Raw genomic sequence first — 21,110 nt, forward strand, 5'->3', positions numbered from 1 at the left:
TGATGGTGACTACAAGGACCATGATTACAGAAATGATGGAACTGAAGAGAGGGAGAACAAAACAATTATGTTAAGAGGTCTTCTGCCGTCAACAACCAGGGAGGATGTACGTATATATTTATTGACATTTTTGTAAAATTTGTGTATATTGGGATTCTAGGACAATGAAAGGAGGGGTTCAGAATGCATTTTTTAATTTATTTGAGCATTGAAGTATCTATTATATGTTGTATTTGAGAAAACATGATAAAGCAATCTCATTTTCAGAGGGGCTGGGAGAACCAAAAGGTGCAACTTTGCTTGAAGGTGGATGTCTGGTAGCTAAATGTCTGCTGTGAAATGATCATCCAACAAGCAGTCTATTTCGGAAACTATGGGATTTCTAAGTGAACTGGCATTGACAAACTTTTAATTTTGCATTTTTGCTTTACTTGAATACATGGCAACAAGCATTTCCCTGTTGCAATGCTGCATGGGAAGCTAGCATAGCAAAATATCACCTCTGTTGCAAAATACATTCTTGCTATGATGTAAATTGTGACAGGACATTGGGATGGTTCAGTGAAGTTCAGCCCCGTAGATTCCTAAAAAGACACACAGCTTTTCTTGCCAAATAAAAGTCATTGTCCCAAGATGTTATTTGTTGCTTTAACAAACTGCTGCCTGTTAAATTTGAAGGAACCAAGAAAGGTCCAGCTTCTCTTTCTGAATAGATGATACCCCCGAGTCACTCGCCATCTGTGATGTTCCATTCTATCTTTTGTTCTTCCCATTGGTACGACAGTCCTACTATGTTTCCCAATTTAACAAATGTAATTGCACAGATAGTATACTTATTTGGATTTACTGAAACATATCTTTGTTCAGGGTGTTTTCTATTTGTGAATTAGAAGAACTTCCAACTTGTTGAGCAATTGCATCAAATTTCCAGTTTTTTTTTGACCTATTACTAGATTCTCTGTGGGAAGTGAAATGTTTAAATGTCAAGTGTGCCTGGTTCATTAGTGAGGCAAATCCATTCAGAGCAATTGTTCTTGGGGTCTTTGAGTTTGCTGTGTTTCATGCAATGGGTTTACGTGCTAGGAGGGCAGGCTAGGTTCAAACACTTGGCAGTTAGGGGAAACATTACAACTTGGTGTTACAGTCCAAAGCATCTATTTTCTCTCAAAGTTAATGATAACTTTGAGCTGAGCAGCAATATTCCAGTGCAAGTTGCAAGGAAAGCTCAAAAGCAAGTGTCATCAGATCATTTAAATAGAAAACGTAGAAAATAGGATCACGGTAGACCATTTGGCTCTTCGAGTCTGCCATTCAGTATGGTCATGGCTGATCATCCAACTCAATACTCTGTTCGTGCTTTCTCCCCGTACTCCTCCATCCTTTTAGTGCTAAGAAATATATCTTAACTCCTTCTTGAAAATATTGTGTTTGGTGTCAACAACTTTGTGGCAGAGAATCCCACAAGCTCACCATTCTCAATGTGAAGAAATTTCTCCTGATCAGATCCTTGCCTCCAGAAGCCCACTGTAGTTTATCCTGTCTCCTGATGTCCAGTGATGTATTGACACTATGTTAGTGTCCTCATATGCAACCCTGATTATGGTGCAGCAATTGAATGTCAAATATTTATGTATTTGTATGCCAAAGCTACTTATAGAATAGCTAATGTAATTGTAAACAAATACTTTTGATTTCATGACTTTAAAATCTCTGGAAAAATAAAGCAATGGATTTCTAATTTTCCTTTCAGATTCTTGAAATATTTCGGGACAGTGATGAATTTCAACCTAAGGATGTGCGAGTGATGAAGTGTAAAGTATCAGGTGAGATCTTGGCTGCTCTTGCAGCTTTTCTGAGGAAAAAATGTGTTTTCCTCTTTCTGATTCAGGAAAGGCTACTGTCATTTGTCACGGCAAAGGAAAATATAACTCATAAACCAGTTGTAAGTGAACTTGTGTTAATCTGCAATGGATAGGTTGCAAAGGTTTGTGCGGTGTTAGCAGGTTGCCCAACAAGGAACTCTTGATCAGAAGTAGTTCATAACTTCCATATTTTGCAAGTAGCGTCTTCCAAAGTGAATCGTGCTTAGTTATTCTAGCTACCACATGCAGCCCTGTGAATATATCTTTTTCCAGGACCTCTTCCTCAAAAGCATCTATAGTATCACAGTATTTGGATGAGACGAACTGTGGAAAATTTTAAGAGTTTTTAATTTGTGTGCCACAAATCAATTACTCCTAGTAACTTCTCATGCTTACAAAGTTTTTTTTCCCCTTGTGAATCTTTATATATTCAAGAGGATTTAATCTTTCTTTCATTTGTAGTATGATTTGAATCCTTTTAATGCAACTCTACATCTTTTTATCTGTTAAAAATTGATCTTTGAATTTGAGTATTGCTAGTTTGAACCTGTTGACCTGAGCGTTTTACTTCAAAACACTTTTTCATAATGAATTTAAAGAGTGAATGCAAGCAACTCCAAAATAAACAAAACTTCATTATTAATTAATCCCTTGAGTCTAAATAGCTTTTCAGGCAGGCTGTTTGTTTCCTTTAGTTAACATCAGTGTTGTTTTTATTCCAGCAATAACTAATATTTATACAGCATCTTTTAACATAATAAATCATATCTAGGCCCTTCATAGAAGTGCTACAAAGTAATCTGTGTTAAAAGAGAAATGTTGTAGTTTTGGGCAAGAATTCCAGAGCCTAGAACAGTTGAAGGCACACTCACTAACAAGAGGACAATTACAATGCAGGGATGCTCAAGACCAGAATTAGATGAGCACAGATATCGAGGTTATATGACTGGAGGATATTGAGCTGATGAAGGGTGAGGTGAAGGAATAGTTTGAAAGCAAGGATGAGAAATTTAAAATTGGTTCATGATGTGACCAGGAGCAAACATAGGCCAGGGAGTCTCTGGGTGTTGGGTGAGTGGCCTGGAGAGTTTTGAATGTTTCCAGAGGGTGAGTCAACCAGATATGTGTTGCTAAAGTCAAGTCTCGAGGTAATGGAGCTTGGATGAGGATTTCATTGGTAGGTGACCTGTAGGATAGGTTGACCTAATTGATGTAATGGAGGTGGGAATAGGCAAACATTATGGTGCACAAATGTGATCTTCATCAGTTCTTAGGACTAGTCCTAAGTCAAAATCCTACAATTCTTCATCAGTTATGAGCTCTGCAGGAGATAGAGATACTTGTTCATTGATGAAATAACATTTTTAGTATGTACTGAGACAGTTGGGTCATTTGAGACTGTTATGACAGTTGCCAACAAAAGATGGCTTACCAACACTCCCACTGGTGCATTACATCAGTCCTGTTCATAGAATAAATTTGTCTTCTAACATTAATTACCCAGCAGATGGAGGGAAATTATTTGCAGAGTTTGAAAGATATAGTAGCTACAAAAGGCACTGAGGGTGTTTTAAGCTGTATTCTTATTGTATTTTATAATAAAACAGTGCCTTGTGCAGTTGACTGCCTGAGCTCGATCTGGAATCAAATTAAACATTAACAAGAATTTTTGTAGCCAATCTTTCCATTTACTTGTAAGTCTTGATTGGTTCAAGTGTATAGTGAGTGTGATATTCTCTTATCCCATAGTAATGATATAACTCGGATGCAATATGTTGGCAAACTGGGAATATTAACTTGGGAAACATTTTATGTTGAGTTTTTAGTTTCTTCTGAGAGAAACTAATTTAAGCTGACGGTGACAAGTTGTATCTTTTATGCTTGCCCAGAAAAGTAGAGAATGGGTTGGTGACCTTTCATAAATGGTCAATTGCCTTGATTTATTAGGAAGACCCCTCTTTTTGAAATTTGTTTTTACTGTGTACATGTGTTTTTTTTCCCGTGGAACCTAGATGTAGGCAAATGTTAAATGTGGTGTGGAGTTTTTGTTTCAAAAGTAAAGCGGTACAGTTCCTTAGGACTGTGGTTACTGAGGGCTGCAATGTTCTGTTTCTTCTGTAATTAGAACTGGAGCAGCTTCAACCAATAGAAGTAGTACTAAATGGTTTTAAGTTTGTTTATTGCAGTCACTTACTTGATGTCTGATCATAATATTTAACAGCCAGCTCAAAATTGGTGAGTCTACAGATTACTTTTCATCTGTCACTTATTACCATGCAAATGAAACCAAATATAGCTGTAAATGAGTTGTATTTTCTTTGTTTCATACGCCATCTTTAGAGCCAAGATGAGGAATTTCTTCAGCTAGAGGGTGGTAACTGTGAAAATCATTGCCACAGAGGGCTGTGGAGGCTAAGTCATTGAGTGTGTTTAAGACAGAAATAGGTTCTTGATTAGTGAGGGGATCAAGGATTACACTGAGAAGCCATGATCAAATGGTGAGGCAGACTCAATGGGCTGAAAAGCCTAATTCTGCTCCTGTGTCTTATGGTCTTATTTTAAATCTTACTACGCGGGAATCATGGATTAGACAGAATTCCAGAATTTTCACATTTGAGGTGGCTACTTGCACCAACATAATATTTTTAAATAATTAAAAGATAATTCTCATCCAGAATAAGAAATTGATAACTTAGTTTTAAGAAGTTATTCGTCAAACTAATTCAGTAAATCTTTTTCACATAAGTAAAATTATGGTCATGTTAGATTAATTAAAAAATGTAATTTTTTTTTGCTGGTCCCTTTTTCAGCTGGTATTTGAAATTGCAGTTAGTGTAATGCGAAAACGTTTGTGTAGTTAACATGAATTTATGACTGTTCACGCAAGACTAATTGAATGTTTATAAGGCTTTAGCTGAGTACATCTTGGTAACTGCATTGAATACTTGAAAGTATTCCATAATGACATTAGCCAGCGTAAGTCAGGTTCCCAGAAGCTATATTGTGTGGTTTGCTGTTTAAATGTTGACACCCACTGTCCTTTACACATTTTGGAACTTTTCTTTTAAGAAAAATCTTCCTCGTGTGTAGTTATTGTAAGGTGGAATACTTTGCTTAAAAAATTCTGTCACAGGCAGAGCAGCCTCTGACCTTTGACTTTGACAGTGAGGGAATCTAATAATATGCCATTTGACTCGTAAGATGATCTTGACTCTTTGATCATTGCATTCATTTGAAAGTTTGAACATGCATATATTGCCGAGGTTGTTACTTTAGGGAGTGGTGAGGGTTGTATTGTTCAGTGCTACATGTTGCTATATGTTTGGAAAGAGATCAGCCTTTTTAATAATTGTGGGATTGTAATGTACTTTGCCTTAATTATGTCCTAAAATTGTGAAATAATTTGGCTGGAACAGAATTGAGTGTTTTAATAAATAGCAAAGGTGGAATGTGATCAATCTTGGTGGCCAGACTGAGCTTGTATGATCCCATTAAGGAAGGAATATTCGAAAAAATACAATATAAAATATCTTGCTTTTAGTCTGTTTAAAACATAGCTTGTCACTTGTTACTTTAAGGTTTTGGTACTTTTTTTTTCAGTATTTTTATTTCTAGGGCAGTTTGAAAGAAAATTGCTTAAAATGCTAATATCACTCCCAACTTTGAAATTCAATGTAGAATAAATGCACGTATTCCTCACTGTTAACTAAAAGCAAGCTACCAGATTGCTAAAATTAAACATTGATTGTCAGGATTCTGTCTCCATTCATGTTAATTTTATGGTGAGGCATAAGCTAATTTCTCATGGAGATCCTTTGATATTTAGAGATACTGGGGCAGCTGAGGCCCCGACTTTGCATTCAAAAATTCACATAAATGGTGGGGGACAACTGCTCTAACTATTGTTGCATATCTCCCAACAGTGCTTCTTTCAAGCATGGAATGATGCAAAGTGCTGTGTGCCCTTACTGGTATAAGCAGGGAGCAGTGTAATTGGGAGCAATGTGGTATTGGAAACTAAAACAGAAATTGCTGGAAAAGCTCAGCAGGTCTGACAGTATCTGTGCAGAGAAAGCAAAGTTAACATTTTGGGTCCTGTGACACTCTTAACGAATTGAAAGCTGTCTCTTATGGAAGGGTTCAAATATTTTAATCCAGGTAGGTTACAGCTGGTGCTAGAATTGGCAGGGGTTTTGTTTTGCAATAATAAACAATTGCAGCACATTTGTAAACTTGGAAGATGATAGGTGATACTGATACCTGTGTTACAAATGCTTCAAAGAGTGTGTAAAATGAGTTCAAATTCTGTTCCCACCCATGATTTTTTTAAAAAAAGACAATAAGGCCTCTATCGTGCCACACAAATAGACATTTGTACATAACACGTGGCGACAGAATGAATGGCTGCTTTAAACACGCTGACTAACGCAATCCCGTCTATATCTGAATGCTGTCTCTAGGTCAAAGCCGTGGTTTCGCCTTCGTGGAGTTTAATCACTTGCAGGACGCAACAAGATGGATGGAAGCCAACCAGGTTGCTTCATCACAAGTCTAGATTTATTGAAGGGGGGGAAGGATCAAGTGTTTCCCGCTGCAGAAAAGATCCAGAGGGACCAAATATTATCCTGTCCTTTCCCTCAAATATCAACACTTCACAATTACATTTGGAAAACAAACACAAGTTACTATATGGGTGTTTGTATTTTTATTTGCTTTTGTGGCCATGAACCTGATAACTGCTTTCTGTTTTAAAAAAAAGTGGTGAATTGGTGCTCATTTTAATGGTCAGTGTCATGTGGCACCTTTCCAAGTACATGTCTGTGAAATTCAGCATTCCACCATTTAATGTCAAAAAATGTGCTGGAAAAACAATTGGTCTGGCAGCATCTGTTGAGAGATGCCGTCAGACCTGCTGAGTTTTCTAGCAGTTTATTTTTATTTCAGATCTCCAACATCCACAGTAGTTTGCTCTTGTTTTAGTTCCATTTAATGTATTATGGAGAGGTCCTTTTACATGTGAGAAAATGTTTTTGGCAGACATAGCATGCCTTTTTTTTTATATATTGGGTCTTTCCCTCTTCCATTTGCTAAAGGGCATGAGCAATGTGTAGCTTCCAGTGCAGTGTCCATTAAATGTCAGTCTGTGCTGACTTAGCTGGTCTAATTCTCAGATGTGACTTCTAGTCACATTCCTGCCAGATTTCTATCTCAAGCAGCAGGATGAAGGTCAGAACCAAAATCATAATTCCTGTTGCTCATTAAAATTGTTGACTTTAAGGGGAGATACTTATTAACTATCACTAGATGTTAGTGTACCATGTAAATACTTGACGTTTTATAAAGTTAGTTACAAATATTACTGAGCCATGTCTGCTGCACAAATGCCAAACTTGCGTTGTTAATGGTTGTCTAAGGTGTCTTGGAGAACCTCAACTTAAACGGATTTTATTAGTTAGGGTGTTAGTCACTTTACTCATCATCAGTTGAGTGAGTGTAGTGAAGAATGTTGGCTGCAAATCAGATGGAGCTTTATGCATGCGCTGTTGTCTTGTATTTGCGCTGTAGATTTTATAGCTTATCACTTGACTTGAAAGGTGCACTGTAATTGGCAACTTATTTGCAGATACAGTATCTTTGTCAAGTGACATTTTGTAATGAGAAGCTGAAGGTTTTTGTGGAAATGTTCACATCCTTGATTTTCTCGTGACAAACTGTGGATATTAAAAACTTATTCCTTCGGAAGGAAAACTGTAAAACATTGCAGTACGTGGACATACCCACTGTTGAGAGATTGTTAACCCCAACATCGTGATATTTTTTGAGGTATAACCTCAGGATAAAGCTCACCTTGCAGATTAAATGGGAAGACTATATATAGAGGCAAGCAAGAGACGCCAAGTAATGTTTCATATAGCAAAGAAGAATCAACTGTTTGCCAGTTAAACCCGATTTGCTTAGATTTTGCATCTTGGTAGAAGAAATATTGTGTACCCTTCATCTTCCAAGAGTTGAGACCCACTTTCATCTTTGCAGTTAAATCGTGACTTCATTACCTAGGTGACTAGATCGTCTGCATCCAGGAGGCCTTTTAAAGATATATTTGAGAGTAGTTTTCATTCCTTGTTTGGAGCCGATGTGAACTGTTTTGACAAATGTTTGCTCCATTATGTGGGGTCTGACTTAACCCTTTGTTTTCAGCAGCGTTCCCTTACCATTCTTGGAAAGTCCGTTTCGATGCACTACAGCACAAAGCCTTTTGAAGACTGGAGTTGCAACAAGGTAGTAAAAATAGAAACTACACTATAGCCAATCTCTTGCCTTTTTTCTGTCTTTTGTTAAGGTTTCGATATTCTATTTTGCGCAGTTGGATTTGAATTTTGGGGGCAAATTTTTCATTTAAAATTGAGAAGATGCTCTGTTTTCAGTTGTAATGCCTCTTGCTGCAGATTAATGGATACAGTTTTTACATCCTGATTCGATTATTCTTCCCTTGGGAGAGAACTTTGAAAGTCTCTGAACAATTGGGGAAAAGATGTTCGAATATCTGGACAATCTTATTTCATATGTTGCTCATGTCTTGAGCAACCTTTAGTGTCATTGGAGGAGATGCTTTGCATACGTTCCCTCATTCCTGTCCGTTTATTCTTCAGGTGGTATGTGCTCTGTGTGGTCCCTGATATATTTGTGGGGTTGAGTGACAGGCATTGGTTTATTATACTAAGGTTTGAATTTTAAGATGTTAAACGGGTCCAATGAAGAAACTTCTGTTTGGGGAAACCCAAGAAAAACGGGATCTAGCACAACAAGAAAGGAAATCTGGGAGCACTTTTTTTGCACAAAAGGTAGTTAAAATTTGAAATTCTGTGCATAGGCTTTTGCTGTGACAGCAAGTTTTAAAGTATGAGATGTTTGGTTGGTCACTATCTAAGGATATGAACCTAGGGCACGAAAATGGAGTTGGCACAGATTGACAATGATTTCATGGAACAGTTGAACAGTTTGGGAAGTGTCGATTGATCTACTCTTTCTGATTTATCCCAAGCTTTTTGTCATTTATGAGCAGCTGATGGGGACTTGTATAAGATTTGCTTCCTTGAATTTGTGATGTGCCACGCCAAATGGTTCAGTTGAGATGTAAAGTGACTCATTTTACAAAGAATCAACATTTAGTGGGACTTTTTGCCTTACCTCAGCTACTTGTTTATGCCATCTCATGATTTTCCCCGTGGCAATGAGCTGCTGTTTACTCTGTTTCTTGGAGGACTAGACTGTTAATCAGGAGAGTTGCAAGAGATCAGCTATTCTAGGATTGGCGGAAGATGAATGCTGTTGTCTGTGACTCATTGAAAAGTTGACTGAAACTGCATCACACTTGACATTAAGTATTGGTGAATCTTGTGTTTCTGAGATTGTGGATTATTGGTATTGGAAATGTAGCACTTTTGTTTGTTTATGCTGTATTTTCCAGAGCTTTAAACCTTCCTGCTTTTTTTCTGTAGTGTGGGGTGACTAACTTCAAACGGCGAGAGAGATGCTTTAAATGTGATGCTCAGAAGCCTGGTAAGTAATGTAGAATAACTTCTACACTGATGTATAGGAGATAGTATAACACAGAAGCTTGCTATATCATCCTACCACTGTGTTGTGAAGGCATGTGATTTTTTTGTTACACTTTCCATCTCGGCTGTAGAGAAACTCTCAGTGAGGAAATCAGTGTGACGACGGAGGGTGGGGTTGTCCCTTTTGCATTCTTTATAGCTGTGAAGCAAATCTGATGAGTGCTTCACCCCAAAATGATTTAACATTTTCAGTTGGACCTTGCATTCTTCTTCTGTTTTTTTTTCCCTAATTTCTGTACTGAGTTGAATTTCTCAATTTCTTCCAGAAACTGAAGAGGAGCAAGTTCGTGTGCAGAGTGAACCATTTATGTCTGACTATGCAAATGACAGTAAGTTTGTCTGAGTTCCGAGAAAAATAAACACCAGTTCCTTTGTGTTAGTAGGTTTTGGGTTTTTTGAATTTTTTTTTGCTGTGCAGTATCAAATGCGTCTCCTTGATCTGACTAGTGTCTGATCCAACCCTGATTTGGAAAAGGATTTTAACTGGGCAAGTAACTTAGAGCCCCAGGCTAATGTTCTGGGGACGTGCGTTCAAATCCCACCATGGTGAAATTTTGAATCTAAGACAAAATCGTGAAAACGAAGATAGCCTCATGGTGACCATGTAACCATTGTCGATTATCACGTAAACCCCTCTTGTTCACTAATGTCCTTTACAGAAGGAAATCTACCATCCAGACCCACAGCAATGTTGTTGGCTTTAACGGCCCTCTGATCAGTTCGAGATGGGCAACAAATTGTGGTCTAGTCTAGCAAGGCCAACATCCATGAACAAATTTTTTTAAATCTTCCCATATCGTTTTTGAGTTTGCACATTGCATTGTATTTGGCTTTAGACTCTAGTCTTCAGATTTACAATATTCTGTATAATACTTGGTTTATTCACAGCAGGACTGCTGACAAATTAGTTAACATTTCAGATTCTCAATTTCTATTACGAAAATTAAACTCGACCCTCGTCAAAAACATGGAAGTCAATTAGATCTGTGGATGAAGCTCCTCTCCCAAGACCAACTCCAAAACAAAATTGTTGTATATTTTGATAATGTAGATTCCTGTTGTTGAAACCAAGATAGAAATGTTGCGCTATGCACAAGGAACGTTTCAAAATTGTGATTTTTTTTGTAAACTGTGGCAGCTGTTCGGGAAATTAAACGTAATTCATGATTCAGAACAAATTGGAAGAAAATAATATACAAACTGTGTACATTTGAGTGCTTCCTTTTCAAAGTGTGAGCTTTAACTGTATCTGTCGTTTACTTTTGTTTGTCCATGCTGAGGTATGTTATGATAGGATGTAATGAATTCTACTTTAGCACCTGGTGTGCTTCTGTGTTTTGAAAATCCCAGTTGGGTGTTGGGTGCAATGGAACTGCTTGCTCTGTATTAACCTTGTAACTTCTCCATCCTCAAGCAAAATATCCTTCCGTTTTTGCATGAGTTAACATTTTTGTTTCTCCATGAGCCCTGTTGAGTCTCAATGTCAAGTAATGGGAAGCTTTGGCCTCTGGATGTATTGTTAACTAACTGCCACATGTTTTTATAATGTTTAGAGCCATATGCTAGTTTATTTATTTTCCAATACTGCTTTTAAAAAAAAAACAAATTTTAGACTTCATTTATAGGTGTGGAACAATACTGAAACCATGTTAATTGATTTTGTATTTAAAGTTCAATTATATTCTAATTTAAATCATTTAATTATCAACAGCCATTATTTTAAGAAACATAGGTCCACACACTCCAATGGAATCTATCCTGAGTGCATTGGCTCCATATGCTGTGCTGTCTCCTGCAAATGTCAGGTTGATCAAGGACAAGCAGACACAATTAAACAGAGGATTTGCCTTTGTTCAGCTGGATTCATCTTTTGTAAGTTTTGTTTTCCCTTTTTATATGATGATTAATAGCATAATGGATCCATGGAATAACTTTGACTGAGATATTGCCACAAATATTATCTCTTTGACCATAAGACGTAGGAGCAGCTGTAGGCCATTTGGCCCCTCAAATCTGCTCCATCATTCAGTGAGATCATGGCTGATCTGAATGTTTCTTCAGTTTTGTGTTTTATAATGTAATTATGCGATCAATCATCTAGCTTCATACTTCAGTTGGTGTCATGTTTTAATTTATAATACTTGGGATAAGTTGAGTGTGAGCTAATAAGAGCTGAGACAATCATGATTATTTATGACTTTGGTTAATAAATATGGTGTTGCTTGCAGCAAGAAATCACACTAAGTAATGGTTGGGGAAGTTTTGAAGTGCATGGCTTCTGAAAGGATTTGGAGGCAATTTTGCACATACCATGCGTGTTGTGAATGTAGTAAGCTTTATATAATAGTTTCTTTAGAAGTTTAAGTCTCGATCAGAATTTTTTGCAATAGCCTGATACAGTGCTGCAATTTTATTTTAAATTTATTTTCTACCTAGTCTTTGAGGACTTGCCTTAGCATTGGTCATAACCATTGTTTTCTACGAGTGAATTGGAAGGTTGTTGTGTGAGTTAACATGCTCTGCTCTGCTGCACGGGCGTACTGTATGAGAATCGCCACAATTAATTTAGGTTGTGTGTCATTCACTCAGAGTTATACAGCACAGAAACAGACCCTTTGATCCAACTCATCCATGCTGACCAAGCTTCCTAAACTAAACTAATCCTACTTGCCTGTGTTTGGTCCACATCCCTGTAAACCTTTCCTGTTCCTATATCTGTCCAAATGTGTTTTAAATGTTATAACTCCGCAACTACCACATCCTCTGGTAGTTTATTCCACATATGAACCACTCTCTGTGTGAAACAGTTGCCCCTTGGGTTTCTCCTTGATCTTTCTCCTGGCACCTTAAAAATATGCCCTCTAAGTTTGAACTCTCCTACTGTAGGGAAAAGACCATTGCTATTCACCTTATCTGTGCCCTTCATGACCTGATAAACCTTTAAGGTCATCCTCGACCTCCTGCGCTCTTGTGATAAAGTCCCAGCGTATCTAGTCTCTCCTTTTCACTCAAACATTCCAGTCCCAGCAACATCTTTATAAATCTCTTCTGAACCCTCTCCAATTTAATAATAGCCTTTCTAAAGCAGGGCAACCAGAACTGTACACAGTACTCTAAAATATTTTGTAAGTTATATTTCAGAATCTGTACACTTGCCAGTGATGAGCCTCAGTATTTTACAAAGCTGCTATAGTATGCAGTATTTAAAAGTGCATCTTTTCTCTTTTACAGGAAGCTTCTCATCTCATTCAGATACTGCTTGCTCTGCAGCCTCCGTTAAACATTGATGGTCGGACCATTAATGTAGATTTTGCCAAATCTTTAAAGAAGTAGGTTGTCTTCCAGTGTGGACAAGTTTTAAGTTTGCCTAGACTATGATCAGTGTATCTGGTGGGTTTTAAAGCATAATCTAAGCGTCATTTTTCACTTCATACACTGTGTTGAGACTTCTTGAAACCTTTCCAATCATGCAACTGTGAACTGACTTATTGCATGAAAGTTAGACGAGATCTCTGTTTTTGTTTTACCTTTTCCCAAAATGATTTATAATCCATAATTGAATAGTGATCTTTCCCATGTATACTACATAACAAGTACAAAGTTTAAAATGGATCAACTCTGGTTGGGACCAGCCCAAAGTAGAGTGGCAACAGTGGAAATCTCCACTGGCTGGTAAATGTCACATTCTAGTTTAGTAATGCCACATACTGCTCTCGCCAGGCATTGACTTTACACATAAAGCTAATAATGTTATTTCTTCTTTGGTGGTGATGATGTCCCATTCTTTTGATTTCTGCAGCAGTCAAAAGGACTGAAAATTAACACTGGTGATCTTGTGTGGGCTTTTCCATCTTTCGAAGTTAAATATAAATTAATTGATTCTGTACTGATTCTGAAGCCCTCATCAATCCACAATTAACTGTTTATCTTAGGGACCATATCCTTTCTGATGGTAATAAGATCAGTTCGTCAACTGTTGCGATCACAGCTATTGCTGCAGCCCAGTGGTCGTCAAGTCAGGTAATGATTTTTGTGGTTTTCCTCTGTAGTGTGCACTCTACCCGTTTTGCTCAATAATGTGCCAACAGCAGCTTTGATCTACATAACCACATTTAAATCTACCTCCTTGGTTTGATTAAAATATTTACATATTGCACTATGTAGTAAAATGTTCCTCTGTTTGTCATGTGGACTGATGTAAAGCTGACTGGATTTTATCCAGTTTTTTTTTTAATTTTTCTCCTGAGTTGTAGGCAGAATGAGGGTTATCCAAGCACACAGTGTCCTTGTGTTCTCTTGGCTGCATCATTCTCTAGGCCTGATGATCAACAATGGATACTGCCAGATTATTGATACCTGGTGATCATTTCTCATCTTAGTGGTTGGGAGTGTAATTTGAGTTTTTTTTCACCCAAAGATTTTTAATTGCAGGTGGGGCAAGGATCAGAAGATGGCAGCATTGACTACAGCTACTTTCAACCTGGACAGGATGGCTACAGTCAATACGATCAAGTATGTTGAAGGAAAAGAGAACATGAAGTGTCTAATTCTAGTTTATTGTAAAATTTATGGGTGGCTTAAATAGTGGCATATTATCAATGTTCAAACAAATTGAAGTGTGGCACTTTGAAAGTAAAATATATCGCTATTTTGATTGTTCAGGTTCCATGCAAAACTGCTGTATTTATACACGTACACACCTTGTTTTCAAAATGCTTCACACACAATGCACAGAAATTTTGGGTGCCACGATTTTCTTTTTCCCTGTGTGTACGTGCTGTTACTGGGTAACGAGTATCACGGTGAAAACAAGCAACTGAGTAACTTGCACCAGTATAGTGAAAATAAACCTAGGTGAGATCAGTAATATCCAGTCAAAGCAAAAGTATAACTTTTATTTTTGTATTGCTTTAGATGGCATATTCACAAGATTATGGACAGCAAAGTGGCTCTGCAGATTCTACCCAACAGGGATTGGCAGTCTATCAAGCACCCGCAGTAATCTCAGGTGGGTCTTCTGTCTTCCCAATGCGTGAAATATTTCTTTAGCTTTTTACTTACCTGTGTTCGCTGCAAGTCTGCAGTCAAGGAACCTTTTATATCAGAGCCATATGGAGCAACTGTAGCTCTCCACATCACTTGGTTTCTGTGAGATATTGCCTGGTCTCCACTTAATGTTTTTCTGCTGGAACTGGGCAATGGATTGTTTTGGTATTGGTACAAATTTTGAGGCTTACCATTTCGTTTACAGGATATTGGTAGTCCAGTGTGCTGCCCCACCTGCTAAAATTGCCACAGTGAAATAAATGTTGCTGTTTGGCCTTTGGAGCACTTTGTTTCACATTTACAATTCTTCACCTCTTTAACTCAGTGTTGTACTTCATTCTTTGATCCACATTTTTTTCTCCCATCTTCTGTGTATACATTTAGGTTATCTTCATTCTTGCCATTTGTTAATTACATTACTACTTTCTGTCTCTTCTCCAGCACAAACACGTGCACACACACTCACTCTGACTTCCTCTCACGCAGTGGAATGTTGTTTCTCACTAACATAAAATCTGATTGTTTACAGACAGATGCTTCTGTAATCCTAAGTTGCAAACTTGTTTGCTGCTGACTGAACAAACGGGTGAACTTTGCCTCCATTAGAATGAATTTGATGTTTATTGTGGAATGGTTAGGGGACAGACCTGCATCATATAATTGTACTACTAAAATATATTGGATTGTGTACAGTATTGACTGCAGTATCTCTTACCTTAACACATTTGGACAATACTTACCACTTTTTTCCTCAATATATTTCTAAGTTCACTTTTTTAATTTTAACAGCTCCTCCTATGGTTGCTAAATCGGCAACAGTTTCCCAAGATGGTCAGTCCTATCAGTCGCAGAATCAATCTGAGGTATGTTGGAAATGTTTTGTCTCCTCCTGTGTCATGGCTTTTTGAAGTGACTGCACATCAGTCAGTACAAAAACATTCTTCGGTTCACTTAGCCCCAAAAGTGATTTACTGATCTCATTCGGACTATCCAGATAATAAACCTGTTTCTAATGTATGTGGTCTCCTATTCCCCTACCCCAAACTAATGTTCCCTGCTTGCTCCTTGCTTACGCCTAAATGAATGGATGAGATTAGGGGAATTTGGTTGTTATACTAATTATTCATATTGTGGACACTGTTATCTGTAATGACTGTAATTTTTTAATACTTTAAAACAGACTCAATCTACAGATACCACTCCATCTGATGGTACCACAGAGTCTAAGGATTCAAGCTACCGTGAGTACTTTACCCAGCTTGCCCTTTAGTAAGTACTTTGGTGTTTAATAAATTATTTTTCAACTGAGTCGCTTTGTTTATCTGTTCCAGCTGTGCCAGATGTGTCCACTTATCAATATGATGAATCATCTGGATTTTACTATGATGCGCAGACTGGATTCTACTATGACCCAAACTCCCAGGTATAAACGTGTCTTAAAGCAGTGAAAAGAAAAAAAAAATGCAAGAACTGTTCTGATGCTTTGGCAAAATACAGATTTCAATGTCTAAGACTTGGATGTGTACAGCTGACGGCATCATTTGATTGAGCTCATTGATTGCTTAATGTTTAGACTAAATTACTGAATGTGTCATTCTGATTGTTGAAATGTTTAAAAATCTTTGTTTTTCCTCTAATGATTTGCTTGTTTCGCTAAGTTGACCATAACCTTTTGATTCTTTGTGGTCTAAGAATTTCAGGATTTCTTTAACCTGTTGTCTGTTTTCACCTCAAAAGCAACAATGAAATAAGACTTGGTTAACATAGTGCTTAGTCAGCGATACTTAAACATCTAAAATACTCATGTCTGGACATTTTCCTCATTCTCAATTTAAACTTTTGGTATAACACATTGTAATGTCTGCTACTTCACCTTATGAGCATTTTTTTCTCTTTGATCCCAAGATGCGCTTTCCTGCTGAAGCCTTCAAGTTAAATGACCCACTGGTTATCTTGAAAAGCTGTTTTCTTTTTTAAGCCAGTTAATATCTGGTAATGTCATAGATGTAGTTAATGTCAATGTCATTATTTTAAGCAGAACATAAGGTAGTTTGTAAAAGGAAAACAAGTCTTGAGTCAATGAATTGTGCTGGAATTTAATATGGAATTTGATTTTCTAAATGTTGAAATAATAGGTTCAATAGCTGAATTTTAAAGTAAAAGATTTTTGACTTCATTTTGTACTGTGATATCCTTTTCTGAATTTTTCATTCATTCATGGGATGAGGGTGTCGCTGGTTAGGCCCGCATTTATTGGCCATCCGTAATTGCCTAGAGGGCACTTAAGAGTCAACCACACTGCTGTGGATCTGGAGTCACTTGTAGGCCAGACCAGGTGAAGATGGCACTTTCCTTCCCTAAAGAACATGCGTGAACCAGATGAGTTTGTACAATATCGACAATGGATTCATGGTTACCATTAGACTGTTAATTCCAGATTCGTATTTCACCGTCTGCAATTGTGGGATTCAAACCCGGGTTCCCAGCTCATTATCTGGATCTCTGGATTAACAGTCCAATGATAATATCACTAGGCTGTTGCCTCCCCTAAATTTGTTGGAGTGTTGCTGGTAAAGTACCAGTTTGTTGGCCTTGAGAAAGTTGTGATGAGCCACCGCCTTGAATTACTACGGTCCATGTAGTTTAATGTCCAACCATAATGATGTTAGGGAAGGGACTTCCAAGTCAATAAAGAAACGATAATATAGGTATAAGTCAAGACAGTGTGTAGTTTGGAGAGTAGCTTGCAGGCGGTGAAGTTCCTGTTCATCTTCTGACCTTGTCCTAGATGGTCGAGGTCATCGATCTAGAAGGTGTTATTGAAGGTGGCTCGGTAAGCAGTGTCTCTTAGATGATATCCGCTGCTGCTACTTTGTAACATTGATGGAAAAAATGAATGTTTGTCATTGGTGGATGCCAGTTAGTTGGCTACTTTGTCATGGATCATGTAACTCTTTGTGTGGTTTGAGTTGTATTCACCCAAGCAATTAGAATATTTCATCACGCTTCTGAATCCTGCCTTCCGAATGGTGGATAGGGAAAACAGAAGGTTGATTCTTCACTGCTGAATTAAAAGCCACTGTTTTACTTTTGTAGCCACAGTATTTATAGATATTTTGTGATCAACCTGACTAGATGTTATTACACACTCTGTAGCAGGTGGGACTTGAACCTAGGTCTCCTGGCTTAGAGTTAGGGCTTGAATACCATTCATGTTTTGCTGCATCCAGGCACAGATAACAAAGTATATGGATTTAGTAGAAAAATCTTTCTTTTGATAATCACATAGCACAGAAACATGTCTAATATCTGGGACTCTATAGCTTGCAAGTGTTATGCACCAATTCTAACTGAGATGTTCACATAATAGAAATAAATCTTACAGGAGGCAGAGTGAATTCAAGGTCTGCTAGTCCAGGGATACATTGTAGCACTGTTTCTCAGATCTCCAAAGTAGTTGTCTTTTTTGCTTTCTCGCAATGATGTTTTATTGTGTGGTGGTCAAAGGGGATATCTTCTGTTTAAAATGTTATAGACCAAGGTCTTTGCATTGTCACACAAAAAAAATCTGTACACCTGTCTGGTACATTGGAACAATGCTGAGACTTGAGGTTGAGATGAGAGAAATAAACTAAGAATTATGTGATCACTGGAGTCATTCAGTGAGTGTAAACTCCTCCCTCCTTTATGTAAAAGCCATGTTAAGTGACATTACCCCTTCCTTATTTGTTAAGTATTCATTTCACAGTTATTGTCTATACACTTGAGCCTCAGACCTTGGTTTCATAATTGGATTTAAATAGGTTGGTAAACAAAATATAATGAAGTTAAATGTTAAATATTACACTGAGGCACTTGTATATCTTTGGGTAGTAATGCACTTTTAAAATATTTTTGTTCCAGTACTATTACAATCCACAGACTCAGCAGTACATGTATTGGGATGGAGAGAAACAGACTTATTTGCCTGCCCCAGATCAAACTACACAGCAAAGCAAAACAGCCAGTGGGACTAAAAGTAAAGAGGGGAAAGAGAAGAAGGAAAAACCAAAGAGCAGGACAGCTCAACAGGTAAGAATTTTGTGGATAACTTAGGAACATGACTTAGTTTAGTTCCTGTCCTCCTCCTGATTGTCTGTTTTGATAGGAAAATGTTTTAAAAAGCATATTATCTAAATGGTGAGAGATTGCAGATCTCTGAGATGCAGACAGACCTGGTTGTCTCACAAAAGATTAATAATATATGGGTACAGCAAGTAATTAAGAAAGCTAATAGACACTGTCACTTACCATGAGGGAAATTGAATACATAGGTTATGTTTCCATTGTACAGGGCACTATTGAGACAGCTTCTGGAGTACTGTTCACAGTGTTGGTTACCTTATTTAAGGATGGATGTAAACGCATTGGAAGCAGTTCAGAGACAGTTAACTACATTAATACCTGGAATGGGCAATTTGCTTTCTGAGAAAACGTTTATACAGTCTAGGCTTTTATCCGCTGCAGTATAGAAGAGTAAGAAATTACTTGATTGAAACAAAATCTTGAACAATTGTGACAGGGTAGGTCTGGAGAGAATGTTTCCTCCTACGGGAGAATCTAGTAAAAGGGATCACTGTTCAAAAATCAGAGGTAAAACGAATGAGACAAAAACAGTTTTAAGGGTCTTGAGTCTTTGGAAATCTCTTCTTGAAAGGGTGGTGGATGTATACTCTTGTTAAGCAAAGGGTTTGAAGAGCTATTAGAGATAGGCGGGAACATGAATTTGAGGTTACAATCAGATCAGCCATAATTTTGTTGAATGGCAGAGTAGGCTGAGGAGCTGAACGGCCTACCTCTGCACCTGACCTAATGGAAATGTTACTGGCACCTACTGGAAGACAGACTAACCAGCAGAATGATGTTACTTTATTTATCTCTTGTGGGGAATTCCTTGTCATCTTTTTTCATGCTAAAACTCAGTGGGAAATTTGGTGCATGCCACTTGGGCAGTGACTGTACCATTCTTCAGTTTGGGGGCACATGAAATCAAAGGTGGGCCATCGATGAACATTTTTTCTTTTCACCCGTAGATCGCCAAAGACATGGAACGATGGGCCAAGAGTCTAAATAAACAGAAGGATAATGTCAAAACTGCTTTGCAGATGATTGCATCTAAAGAAGAAGAGAGGAGAGAATCTGCAGCAGCTGATGCAGGATTTGCTTTGTTTGAGAAAAGGGTATGTGTGGAATTTACAAGTTGGCAATGGATGGGACGCAAAACTGCTCACAGGGTGATTGCCTGGATAATTTGTGGGATATGCTGCACATTGAGTGCTAAAGTATTTTGATATTAACCAACAGAGGACATTGAAAGAGCTGAAGAAGGGTAAGGGGAATGGTGGCAGAATCTCAAAGTAAAAGCTGAGCTTTTCTGCATGTATTGTGAGAAAAACTATTAAATGCAAGTTGAGACCCCTAAGGGGAGTCAAGAGGATAAACTGAAGCCTCAGTACTTCCTTTGTGTTTACAAAAGAGAAACTTCTTATGGAGGTAAATCCTGAATTTGTTAAAAACCAGATCAGAAATGTTGTAAATATAAAGATAAATTGCAATATAAAGAGCACAAAGTTCTGTGATTTTTTTTTTTTTAACTGGCTATCTATAAATATCCTGAAATGGGTTAAGAAATAATGAAAGTGCAATAAATTATAATTCGGGGCCTTAATGTATGGAATATTAGAGAGTTGCTATCGTAATACCCATTTTCAAGAGCACTGCTTGGATAATTATTGGTCAGCTAGTTTGATGTTGGCACCATTTTACCAATCATGGATTTTAAAAGTAAAATCATGCTATCTGTTTGAGCAAAAGAAAATAATTTGAAGTAGCTGATAACACTGATTTCAGAAAAAGTAGTTGTGCTAAGAAGCCCGATTAGTTCTTTTAAGCTAATGGATACAGTGAGTGGGAGTATTGGAATGGATGTGTAAATTAACTTTCAGAAAGCCTTTGACAAGCTGACAAGGATAATATTAAGCATCATAGAACTGGGAGAGGATGTCAAAAGTTAGTGTTCAATAGGGCGACCCCCATGCCGCTCTTTTGACTAACTCTGCTGTTTGCTGTATGCTTTTGTGACTTGAGTATGGATCTAGATGGTGATCCCTAATTCGTGGATTTTAGATGTGACTCAACTAATACCTAGTACTAAAGAAAGCAGCAAGGTGATATTGATATGGTGGTTGATTTAGGCAAATAAGTGAAACTGTCATTCAATGTAGTAAACTGGTCCATTCTCCTTTATGGGGAGGCTGGAAGGTGTGAAAGCGCAGGCATCAGGACTTTGGGTTTGTTTTAGTAAACAGTGTCTCAGATAAGACTAAGGTGGTAATAGAATGCTTTGTTTTACGTAGACAAGGCAAGATATAATAGTTATATAAATCTTTGTACAATCTCTATGAATACTGTATACTCTTTTGGAGTCCATACTTGAGGAAATATGTTGATACAGTTGAGCATAGATTAAGAAACTGCCCATTCTGATGAGATACAAAGCAAAGTTGATTTTGATACTGTCTTTGGAATAATGGAAGATATTACA

At 37.6% G+C, this 21,110-nt stretch overlaps 1 protein-coding gene across 3 annotated transcripts in view; it reads left to right on the forward strand.

Moving 5' to 3' along the window:
* Positions 1–77: 77 nt before the first annotated feature.
* LOC109936368 (RNA-binding protein 5-like) overlaps positions 78–21,110 on the forward strand; it is a 29,944-nt gene continuing 8,911 nt past the window's right edge. Inside the window, exons 1-15 of one of the 3 annotated variants that reach the window (XM_048606215.1) lie at positions 78–106; positions 1,751–1,823; positions 8,061–8,141; positions 9,362–9,422; positions 9,748–9,810; positions 11,193–11,353; positions 12,713–12,810; positions 13,414–13,501; positions 13,913–13,993; positions 14,396–14,489; positions 15,317–15,390; positions 15,708–15,768; positions 15,859–15,950; positions 18,431–18,598; positions 19,600–19,746. In XM_048606215.1, coding sequence (XP_048462172.1) covers positions 8,097–8,141; positions 9,362–9,422; positions 9,748–9,810; positions 11,193–11,353; positions 12,713–12,810; positions 13,414–13,501; positions 13,913–13,993; positions 14,396–14,489; positions 15,317–15,390; positions 15,708–15,768; positions 15,859–15,950; positions 18,431–18,598; positions 19,600–19,746 — 1,233 coding nt within the window. In that variant the 5' untranslated portion in view covers positions 78–106; positions 1,751–1,823; positions 8,061–8,096. Of the gene's footprint in view, positions 107–1,750; positions 1,824–4,318; positions 6,397–8,060; positions 8,142–9,361; positions 9,423–9,747; positions 9,811–11,192; positions 11,354–12,712; positions 12,811–13,413; positions 13,502–13,912; positions 13,994–14,395; positions 14,490–15,316; positions 15,391–15,707; positions 15,769–15,858; positions 15,951–18,430; positions 18,599–19,599; positions 19,747–21,110 lie in introns of those variants that run through there. The other 2 variants (XM_048606216.1, XM_048606214.1) reach the window with 2 other exon arrangements.

The sequence above is a fragment of the Rhincodon typus genome, chromosome 16 (genome assembly GCF_021869965.1).
Source record: "Rhincodon typus isolate 14 chromosome 16, sRhiTyp1.1, whole genome shotgun sequence".
NCBI lineage: Eukaryota > Metazoa > Chordata > Chondrichthyes > Orectolobiformes > Rhincodontidae > Rhincodon > Rhincodon typus.